General features: G+C 42.7%; 1 protein-coding gene across 5 annotated transcripts in view; it reads right to left on the bottom strand.

Annotated features, from left to right (window-relative positions):
* Positions 1 to 11,669, bottom strand: part of mpp3a (membrane protein, palmitoylated 3a (MAGUK p55 subfamily member 3)) — a 28,461-nt gene that overhangs the window by 3,584 nt on the left and 13,208 nt on the right. For 2 of the 5 annotated variants that reach the window (XM_034894656.1, XM_034894655.1), the window contains 13 exons: positions 11,389 to 11,526; positions 11,176 to 11,257; positions 8,024 to 8,109; positions 7,070 to 7,144; positions 6,256 to 6,452; positions 5,100 to 5,164; positions 4,197 to 4,217; positions 3,127 to 3,168; positions 1,629 to 1,694; positions 773 to 928; positions 522 to 602; positions 340 to 433; positions 146 to 254 (listed from right to left, as the gene is read on the bottom strand). In XM_034894656.1, the coding sequence (XP_034750547.1) occupies positions 146 to 254; positions 340 to 433; positions 522 to 602; positions 773 to 928; positions 1,629 to 1,694; positions 3,127 to 3,168; positions 4,197 to 4,217; positions 5,100 to 5,164; positions 6,256 to 6,452; positions 7,070 to 7,144; positions 8,024 to 8,109; positions 11,176 to 11,257; positions 11,389 to 11,526 (1,212 nt within the window). The remainder of the gene's footprint in view (positions 1 to 145; positions 255 to 339; positions 434 to 521; positions 603 to 772; positions 929 to 1,628; positions 1,695 to 3,126; positions 3,169 to 4,196; positions 4,218 to 5,099; positions 5,165 to 6,255; positions 6,453 to 7,069; positions 7,145 to 8,023; positions 8,110 to 11,175; positions 11,258 to 11,388; positions 11,527 to 11,669) is intronic. The other 3 variants (XM_034894658.1, XM_034894659.1, XM_034894660.1) reach the window with 3 other exon arrangements.

The following is an 11,669-nucleotide window of genomic DNA, read 5'->3' as shown; positions in this document are numbered from 1 at the left end:
GGAGAGAGTCAACAGTCATGTATCCACATAGTGAACCAATCTGATGTGACTGCCTACACCGTGCTGCTGCCTGCAGAATCTGTGGTTCAAGACATGTTCTGATATTGTGTTACATTTGGATGTACATCAAACAAGATGTGCTCACCTCGGGCTGCACGTCCACTACACACATCTTGTTCTTGGCCTGTACAGAGCGGATAGCCTCTATACTTGTGCCGTACTGGTTCTCCTTGTATTCCCCATGCTCTATGAACCTGCAGAAAAACAACATGACTTAAACTTCAGCAGGAATCAAATCATATTTTTCACAAAAGAATCACAATATCAGTGTAAACATACTTGTTGTTTAAAGCATCTGCATCAAATTGCTGTTTGGTGACAAAGTGGTACTCAACACCCTCCTTCTCATGAGCCTTTTTGGGCCTGGTGGTATCTTTAGGAACACAGAAGAGGAATTTACTTACATGTGTAGTGTAATGTTGGTTCATTGATAAGTACGGTGTATCTAATGCATGACTCACGTGGTACTGCCACTGCATAACGATGTGTGTTCTCAGCAATCACCCGCTGTTTGAGTTCGTTGATGCGTGCTCCGAGAGATCCTTTGCAAGAGTGTGTGTTTAAAAGGAGGTCAAAAAAATTCAAAAAAATGTACTTCAAATGCAGCATCATTTAAAAGCGTCAAGAAATGGCTCATCAGGATGTTGTAGCCCATGCTCTGATCCACTAGGTGTCACTATCATCACAGAACATTTGAAACTCTCAGTCTCACCGATCAGAACCACCAGACGGGGCCTCTCATTGGGCCTCTGCTGGTAGCGGGTCACCTCTTCATAAGTCAGGAAGTCGCTGTCTCCAGGATCAGAGCCCTCTCCGGAGGATCCTCGCCTGTCCTTACGGCTCAGACGGAAACTCCTCCGTAAACCAGCTGCAATGACGCCAGAGATGAGAGGGAAGAAGGAGCAGAAAGTAAAAAAGGTCTTTTGTCAGACGTCATGAACCATACAATTATTTAAACAAGATTACATAAAATGAGTACAGTACTTCAGTTCCATGATGCAGATACAATATTTTGCATTGTTAAACCAGTGATTAGATAAATGCAGTGAGTTAATGCAAAAGCAATGTTTGAATGAATACAGTCTAAGGCCAACCCATTAATCATCATGCATTAAAAAAACTTTGCACTATTTGCAGTGCACTGTAAATAGTGCACTGGGACGCAAATAGCGCTCTTATCTGAAGTGTACATACTGAACCTGGAGACAAATAAAAGTCATGCTTCAACTAAAAATTGTATTACATGCAACTGATAGTAAACGCATTGGGTGAAGCAGACTTTTTAGGCAAACATTTGTTAAATTATTTTTTAAAGTAATTAAAACTCTTTCAGCTTTTCTAAACATCTCAGTAACTCAAAATAGAAATTTTACAACAATATGGTCCAAACAAGGCATGCTGCTCCTAACGAGGCTACAGTGCTAAGGCAGGACAGACAGGACAGCCTGGCCCTGAGAAACGCCACATCAATAGCAGAGAGTGACTGCCAACCAGGGTCTCCCATGGCCAGGACTGTCTGTATCCCCCTTCAGTGGTGTGTACCTGAGGGAATGAGCCGGGCACTGTACCTGTATAAAATTCCCAGGAAAACACCTGGCCACAGGAGGGCGCCACTGCTTTACACTTAGGAGAGACTATAACTGGCGTTAGAGCATCACACAACCCAGCCTCACACCTCCACACAGGGTGAACGAGCAGCAAACGGGCCTGGTTGAGTGTGCAATGCATCCAACGCAGCAGGGCCCTCATGGGGTGGGGGTACAGGCAGGGTGTATTGGGGAAGAAGGGAAGCAGCGCACTGACCACAGCACAGCAGCATGGGTAGTTAGTTTAATGCGGGGCAGGAGGGGAGGGTGGTTTAGGAGGATCCAAACACTGCAAGGTGGAGAGGGTCAGGCGGAGGGAGGGAAGGGAGGTTATACAGCTCCAAGCAGAGTGCATGATAAAGCACACAAACTGTTTATCATGTATTTTGTGTTACAGGGAGAAGGTGCTGTTTAGATCCCTCCTTGTGCTCATCATCATTCCAGCAGCTCACGGGATGTGGGGGAGTAAATGGGGGTCAGGTTGGGCTGAAGAAGGGTGAGGGAGGGGAGCCCAGTGGAAGGCTAGAGAGGGGTTGAGAATAAAAAGGGACTAATGTATTCCCTCCAACCCAATTTGAATTCAAATCCTGTTACTGCAACTTGAAATGCCTGGATACCTATTTTACACACAATAAGTACCAACGTGTACTGATTGTATTAATATTTGGAACTGTTTTAAGGTATGTACCTTTCTAATAATACAAGAAAGCTTTTTGGAAAGAATCAAAATTGTGCTAAATTTGGAATTTAATGGAAATAACAGCTCAATTTTAATCCAATTGAATATTCATGTCATAATATTCATGATGTGCACTGACTAAAAAACTCTGTTAGCAATTATTTGAAATTTATTGTACTAAATATACACATTAAGGCTACTAATTCAACATTGTCTCTCTTTCCTCCTTAAGTATGTAGAACCAAAAGACAGTTCCTTTTAGGAAACTTCCTAAGAAATAATTTGATAATTATAGACTCAAAACCTGCACAAAACCCTGTTCTATCTAAATCCATCACCACTTTGTTTTCAATGTAATACAGTCTACGTTTGGTTTACGTCTATACTGTGAAACGTGACACTTGCGTGATACGTGACGAATGCAGAAGAGGCGGATCCGTAACTGGTACCTTCAGAAGTGTGAGATGATACTTACAAATATTTTCTACTTTACTTTTATTTTATGATTAATAACACTTTTTTCCATTCTACATCTGCACACATCTCCTCTTGGCCCACATGAATCAGATACCATTATCCATCTTCCTCATCTGGCGTCGTCTTTGAGCGTCTCTTGACCCTTTCAAACCTTTGCCCCTTCCTTTTATCCCTCAACCCCTGGCCCCAGACAGGTCAACCCTACACAATTTGTAGTTTTGACCCCCAGCCCAGAAGCACCCAGGGAACCAGCACACAGCCAGGCTGCAGCAGGCAAAGAGCAATTAAGGAGAAGGAGGTGGAGAAAGATGTGCACGCTCTCACCTATGTACTGTCCATTGAAATAGCCCTCACAGTCACAGTCCTCTGTAGGGAGGCAAGCAGGGAAAAGAGGGGGGTAAGCACAGGGTAAGAGACCTGGAAGAGTTAAGGAGTAGGGGAAGGTGGAAAAGTTAAAAAGGAGGGAGGGCCGTGGGGCGCTGGAGAGAGTAGGCGGGGCAGACAGGCAGGCAGGCAGACGGCAGGAGGCGAGAGTGGAGGGGCAGCCAAGAGATAATGAAGGAACGCTGTTGGAGGCAACAGCCATTAACGAAGGCTGGAGAGGAGAGGAGAGGAGAGGAGAGGAGAGGAGAGGAGAGAAGAGGAGAGGAGAGGAGAGAAGAGAAGAGAAGAAGAGAGGAGAGGAGAGGAGAGGCTTTCCTTTATCTGGAAAGGAGCCAGCTGTGAGCAGAGTCTCTGTGACCCACACACACACATATACATACATTCATACATATATACAAACAAGACTCGCCTCCCCAAAGATTCACAGCTGATGTACAAACTGTCTCACATACAGAAACCTACAAATCCACAATTACAAAGAAAGACAAACGTTTACTTTTATTCATCTATGTCTGAATTCTGTCTTATAACGATATGCACTGATCTTTTAGAAAGAAAAAAAACAAAAGCAGAATGCAACATTAAAAACAGCAGCTGAAACTGCAGCAGAGTAAAAGATGAGGGAAAACAGAACAAAAGATAAAAGACTGAGGATGACGCAAAAGAAAAGAGGAGCTATTGTTATCTTTAACAACCTCTGCTTGGTTAGGCTAAAGTCCCGTGGGATGCTGTTCTGCCTGCACATCACCTGGTACAACGCACACACACACACACACACACACACACACACACACGGCAAAAAATCTCTATTCTAGTCTGGTGCAATAACAGCAGGAGGGGAGGAATTAAGCTGTAAGCAGGGTGCGCGCACACACATACACACACACACACACACACGCACGCACACACGCACACGCTTTGAGGCCTTGATGAATATTATGTTGTGTGTTTTGGGTGAGGATGTGTGTGTGTTCCAGATGAATCATGTTTGTTGCAGCGCACATACCCACCTTTATCACATCCTTGGTCATCTGATGCGGTTTGCAACAAGGAGACAAAGTGTAAAACAGAGTAAGTAAAGGTCATGTTGGTGTAGAGGGCATAAGAGATATTTGGAAAATTATGGATTATTTAATATTAATTAAGGATTTAACATTTGAAGAGATTTATTGCCGTCTTCAATGACGTCACAGATAAGAGAGGAGGGGGAGACTTTTAAAGGGTCCATGCTGGGATTTAGGGGACTTAATCAGAGAGCTGAATGAGTGTGGAGGGAGACCGAGACAGAAGAGTCCCAGCAGGCTTGCTGCTGTGTGCGTAGCAAGGCTAGCTGCCATACTGTTAAGCTCTTGTTGTCTCCCCCTGACTTAGGCCTAATCGGATCGCCTTCAGCTTTCGTGCCACAAAGTGCCACCACTTACATTACCTGGCGGTTTACATGCCGCCACCCATATAGTATCAAGGGAGAAAGTGAGAAGTGTAATGTATTGTTAAGGCTTTGTTTCTCAGTGGGCGCAGCTTGTAACACTGTCTGGATCTACTTAAGCTGCTCGCTGGCCAGATGGGCCGAACATGAAAGCGATTAATTCATATCTGTGATCCCTCCCTCCGTCTCTGCGCCCCTCCATCTCTCTCTCTCTCATCCCTTTTAAAAACATGTCTACATAGCGGCACGGAGAGGATGGACAATGAATGCTAATGCCTCAGAGAATGCCAATTACCAGAACAAAAGGTCAATAAATGTCAATGAAAACATTGCCACATTTATCCAGCGGAGATGTTACTGTCCTATAATGACAGCAAGTACATTAAAATAAAATAAAGAGCTGATAGTGAGAGATGCTGCAGGTAGTACGCTGCAATTATGAAATAATGCTGAAGATGCAGTGGAATCCTAGGAAGCAGAAACTTACAGACAGTCTTTTTAGGGGATTTTGGATTCGGGAGTGTGCCCATTTTCATCCTGTAGGCCAGTCGCCTGGAGTAATGTGCAGCAGAACAAAGAGCCAGAGACGATGGAGGCAGGAAGAGAATCATCAGGTCAGAAATACACGGTAAGCAAAAGGTGAAGAGGGAATGTCAGAGAGTAAGAGTTAGTAAGAACAAAATATTTAAAAATTAAAGAGAGAGGAACATACAACACTTATGAAAATTATGAGACAGAGGGACCCTGGGCACAAACACCCCTCCTACAAAAGAGTAAGAACACAGACAGAAAAAGAGACAAAACAACTCCAAATGGCCCAGTCTCCTTGTGGTTTTTGTTTTAGTTCACTTTGTATCTTTGTGGCTGTTTTGTGTCTTTTTGGTGTCATTTTAAGTCTTGTTGTGTTTGTTTTAGGTCTTGGTCTTCTTTTTGTGCCTCTTTGCAATTGTTTTGTGTCTCTTTGTGATCAATTTGTGTCTTAGTGGTATTTTGCATCTCTTTGTGGTAGTTTTGCATCTCTCTGTGGTTGGTTTCTGTCTCTTTGTAGTTACTTGATTGACTAACAATAAACAGTCACTTCAAGCAGAGGCCCCGTGCACGGTAGGCCGGTTCAGTACTCCATCCACGACAACACTGTGTGATGATGTCGATGCTCGTGGAACTCATGCTACTTTTGCTCAGTCATGCTAATGCATTTAGAGACGTTTTTTTTCCATTCATCATTGTTTTAGCTCATAGGGCAGAACCAGAGTATCACCAGAATTGTGTTATTTCATCCTAAACATTTATTTTAACTTACGAAAAAGCATGAGGTACTGATACCTCTCTAACCTGTGTCTTTCAAGTGTCAGTCAAGATGCAGTTATTAATCCAACAGACGCTGCAGTGTTTGGCAGGGATCTCCCTGTCATCTGAGATCATCCCACTGACGGATTATGACACTAACAGTATAACAGCGCCTATTCAAGGCTGTTTCCATTTATTTTTTTCCCAAGCTGCTTTGATGCTTTTGTTGCCACTTCAAAGTGGAACACATGAATGTTGATTGGACAGATAACAAATAAATGTCAGCACTGTGTGGGTGAACCGGGCAGTCCATGCGCTGTTTACACCACATGCTGTCTCCTCTTGGGTACTCTCACCTCTCCTGGAACTGTTTGGAAGGAATGAGTCCGGCCCGCAGGTTGCTGTCTCCCACACGCTTGGCCTGCCACCACGTGTGGTCATCTTGGGTCACAACCTGCAGGATGTCTCCCCGCTTAAAGGGAAGACCCGCTTCTTGGCAAGGCGTCGCTTTGTCTTCCAATGGGATGTAGTCAAACAAGGCTCTCATGTACACCTGAATCAAGAAAAATATATTTTTTATTGTAAATAAAACATGGAAAAGGCTTAATCTACAATAAAAAAAATTTAATCAATGTCTTAGGTCTTTAAAAGAATAATTAATCTAGAATACCACAAAAGAAACTTGCATTACCATTATATGCCTATATAAAAAAGGTATTCAGTGTACTTTTTGGTAAAGCGTGGACGCTTCACGCACATCTTCAACCCAGCAGCACAGAAAATCTATACCAACCCACAGTTTCAAGATTAGTGTCACCAATTCTGTATCTGACCAAATGCCTTCCCTTTCTGTTGCTGAGTTATTGCGTTGAATAATGGCCAGAAAATATTTCCCAGTTTGGCCTCTGGGGTATGAAAAATCATAACTTCATAATTTTCTGTCATTAGGCATATGTGTAAAATGTTGTCTTCTCATTATTCTTGACTTATGTCCAATAATACGTTTGGTAACATATGACCACCAAAATCTAATCGGTTCTTCCTCAAGTCCAAGTGGATGTTTAGCCAAATTGAAAAAAATTCCCTCCTGGGGGTCCTGAGACGTACAGATGGACCGGGAGACAGAGTGTTTCCTCTCAGCTGCAGTTTCATGCTCAGGCTTCATCTCACCTTGCTGTCCTTCAGTCGGTCCTCCTCCTTAATGGCAGGGATTATCTTAAGAGTGATGGAGCCCTGGGACTGGGACTAGATAAAGAGAAAGGAAGTAGGAGAGAGGAGAGTGTGACTGCTAAAGACAAACACTGAGTATAATTTACTTAAAAGGCTCCCTGAGGTGGATTTTACTTGTAATGGACTGTCAGTGCACCCTGTTTATAAATAAATAAGAGATGGACACAACATTGTAAATGAGTATTCACTTCTATATTTACCACTGCAGCAGTCTGGGGCACATACAGGGAACCTTGTATTTGAAGGTCCCGTGGGATTAAAATTTCACTTTGTAAGGTTTTTTAACATTAATATGAGTTCCCCCGGCCAGCCTATGGTCCCCCAGTGGCTAAAAATGTCGACAGGTGTAAACCAACCCCTGGGTATCCTGCTCTGCCTTTTGAGAAAATTACTCTCAGATGGCCCAATCTGAAATCTTGCTCCTTATGAGGTCATAAGGAGCAGGATTACCTCCTCTTTCTCTGCTGTGCCCGCCCAGAGAATTTGGCCCACCCAGGAGAGAGAGACATCATGGCTTTCAAATGAGCAAAGAGGCAGTTGGTCCCCCCCCCCCCCTCCTCTCACTGGCTCTAGTGGCTTTAATTCTGCACCAAGGCTAAATTTCGGGAAAGAGACTTCACATACAGTATTAAGGGACCACTAAGGCCTATATAAAAACATCCAAAGAGCACCATGTCATTGGACCTTTAAACAAATTAAATATGGGCAGAGGTTTTTCTTTCTCTTATCCTAAAGAAACTGTATTGTGCAAATAAGAATAAAAAAGGATAACTATAATTTAGAGTACTGTGTACACCTTAGGGACAAATGTATATTTTGTACAGTATCTCTATGTTGCATCTATACCAGCGTTTCTTTAAATGTACAACAGAACTGTCTGTCTGTCTGTCTTACCAACAGCTGACTGATCTCATCAGGCCTCTTATGGATCACAGAGACTCCGTTGACCTCCCTGAGTTCATCTCCCACATGGACCAAACCTGTGAGGACAGGCCATGGTATAAAAACAGACTGAGCGGGGCAGAAATATCAATGACAATCAAAGAGTCTTCACTGGGCCTTTGGGGTTTATCATTCGTATAGGTATCATTGGCAGATCCACAGATACGAGCCGCATCTATCATCAGCTGTGATCTATTTAGCTGCAGCCACAACAATGAAATCAAAGGCTGAGAGAAGTCAGATCAATATGCTTTCCTCTCAGGACAGAGAAGCACATGATAGCAGACAAACTATTGTTCAATCATACATGTACAGTTGTGTTCAATATAATAGCAGTCCAACATCACTAACCTCATAAATCATATTTTTCAAAGTGATATTTCTACACAGCAAATAATTTACTATATAGTCATAGAAAACCAACAGACCCAACAGTCATGACATGCATGCTGCTCATTCTGTGACTGAATCTGTAATTTAAAGGGGCATGTTCAAAATATTAGCAGTGTTGTGTTCAATTAGTGAGGTGATTGATTCTGTGAAGAAACAGGTGTCAATTATGGCCCATATCTAAGGAAGGAAGTAAGCAAATGTATTGAATGCTGGTTATAGTGGCTTTCACACAGAAACACTCAGCAAAATAGGTAGTTCCAGACACTGCTCTGAGGAACATCGGACTTTGATTAAAAATGTGATTGTAGAGGGGAGAACATAAAGAAGTGCAGAAAATTATAGGCTGCTCAGCCAAAATGATTTCAAATGCCTTGAAATGGCTTCCAAAGCCTAAATGACCTGGGACAAAACGGTCAACTACCATTTAAATGGATCAAAGAATAGCCAAAAAGGCAAACGCTCAACCAATGATCAGCTCCAGGAAAGTCAAGGATGACTTAAAGTTACCTGTGAGTGCTGTTACAATCACAAGAAGGCTATGTGAAGCAAAGCTATCAGCTAGAAGCCCCCACAAAGTCTCATCTCTGAAAAAAAAGACATGCACTGAAAAGGTTGAATTTTGCCAAAGGACACAATGACTGGTCAAAGGACGCAACATTCTGTGGGCTGATGAGAGCAAACTTGTTCTTTTCGGGTCTAGGGGCCGCAGGCGGATTGTCTGACGACCCCCCTGCACTGAATTCAAGCCACAGTACACTGTGAAGACACTAAAGCTTGGTGGTGCAAAAATCATGTTATGGGGATGTTCCTCATACTGTGGTGTTGGACCTACTTATCACATACCAGGGATCATGGATCAGTTTCATTACATCAAAATACTTGAAGAGGTCATGTTGCCTTATACTGAAGAGGAAATGCCTTTGAGATGGGTCTTTAAACAAGAAAATGACCCAAAAAACACCAGTAATTGAGAAAAGTCTTGGTTCAAGATGAACAAGATTGGTGTTATGAAGTGATCATGGAATAATATTAACTTTTTTAAACACATTGCTATTATTCTGAACATAACTGTATACAATAACGTATGCATTTCCAAAGAGACATGAGGCCAATTCTAAAATATCTTTGCAGCTTCTGTTTCAAGAGCTTTTTCCATATCTTGAGGCAGCAAGAAAACAATAAGACATAAATGATTAATGGGTGCAAACAATGATTGGTTTCTTTCCCAGCATGTATGTTTTTAGCATGCACGCACGTGCCTGATATTTCCATGGTAACGCCATTGAAAGGATCTTTGCTGAGCTTATACTGTGTGATTGATTCTCTGGGGACTTGTGGAGAGCTATGGGTTTTAGCAGCAACCGCACTATCCCTCTCAATTCTCCCCTCCTGCTGTATCTCCCTCACTCTGGCTTTGATCTCGCTGTCATTACAGTATTGGGTTGTGTTTATTTCACACATACAATATATGCATGTTCTTTGTGAAAGCGTTGCCAATTGCAAGACAACAAATGCCATCACTGCTACACACAAGCTGTAAAAATCAGGAGCCTCCGAGGACATCCTGGTAGCTCAGCTTCCTGACGGCTGTGCTAAATTACTGCAATGTCCTGGCTGTCTTGCATGCTGGGAACTTTTTTTTGCATGTCATCCCTAAATCTTTCCTTATTTGTTTAACTTTTCAGCAATAGCAACAGTTTTCCAAAAAGCTATCTTTAACATTAGCAGTTCCCATTGGTAATGATTTGCACTTGTGGTGGGGTTTGAAAATTTAGACGGGGCAAACAGATACGCACACCTGTATAGGTCTGGGGTGGTTCCACAACCTTTTTTTGCTCGTGACCCTTTAGTATAAAGCAATGTAATTCTGACACCTCGTCACAGGGTGCATGCCCATGAGTTTATGAACCGTACCTAGAAGTGAGGAAAATTTAAATAAAAAGGGATTTTATATTCTCTAGTAGAAGTAATGGCAGCGTGGAAAACATGTGTGCAATGCTCTAATGACAACTTACATGCACTCTCGCTAGTGTCCTGTTTTTCATCCAAGGATATTTTGGTTTAGACAATTTAAAGACATTTGCAATTATTTTCTTTGCCATTACTTTTGATGTGGCCATTTATGTTTGCTCCTGTTCAGTATGTTCTCTGCACTAGCTGAACTGATACAATGCCACAGTTCAACTGAGGTAATGTAGAATGCATTAGGATGCTGATCATTTTTTCATACTGAATAATGCATCCACAAGCACTTTGACATAAACTCTTGAAATACATTTCTATCAGATACACACACACACACACACACACACACACACACACACACACACACACACACACACACACACACACACACACACACACACACACACACACACACACACACACACACACACACACACACACACACACACAGGGAAATTACTTCATTTCTAAAATGGATGGCTACAGCCTTGAATGTGAGCAGTTCACCCTTTCCTATCTTTAAAGCCCTAGCAGAGTAAAATGATAGTATTTTACAAGGAAAAAGGATTTAAAAAAGGTTCTACCCTGAAAAACATCATGCAACCTTTTAGATCAACTTCACTAGCTCTTGTCTGTGTTCCAGCCCCGCCGGTTGGGAACTGCATGTACTGCATGTAGTCTAGTGGTGTGACACAGCATTCAGACGCCCAGAGAAAGAAGACAAAAGAAGCAGCAGCATATTTTACCACTTCGGTCGGCTGCACCTCCTCTCATGATCCGAGCCACCATCACCACCCCAGTGGCTTCATCCCTCCTTATGGTGGCTCCCTGAAATACAGACAGATGATATGAGATTATTAATAGAGAAAAAAAGACAAAAAAGGTCTCAGTCTCTTCCTCTTTCATCCAGTTATGTTGCTGGCTATTAATGTTCTCCTATCTCCTCCTTCACAACTCACCAGAGGCTCTTTATTCTTTACTAGCCTGACAATTTTCACCGACTCTTCCTCCAGCTCGTCTTCAAAGTCATCTGGCAGTGGCGGCAGCACAGGATCAAAGTTCTTCTGAGCCACGGTGTCATGCACCGAGAGAACGGCCTGATGAGACAGAAGAAAGAAGTGCTGAAAATACAGGGCTGACGATGGGGGGGGGGGGGGGCAAAGAGAGCAGCCTGATGCCTGCCAGAAACTGTAAACAGCTTTCAGAGATGAATTTCAGGGCACATAAAATGTCTGACAGG

This window comes from Etheostoma cragini, chromosome 15 (assembly GCF_013103735.1).
Source record: "Etheostoma cragini isolate CJK2018 chromosome 15, CSU_Ecrag_1.0, whole genome shotgun sequence".
In the NCBI taxonomy this organism is placed as follows: Eukaryota; Metazoa; Chordata; class Actinopteri; order Perciformes; family Percidae; genus Etheostoma; species Etheostoma cragini.
Note: the sequence above shows the minus strand (reverse complement) of the source record. Positions and strands in the feature narration are given on the sequence as shown.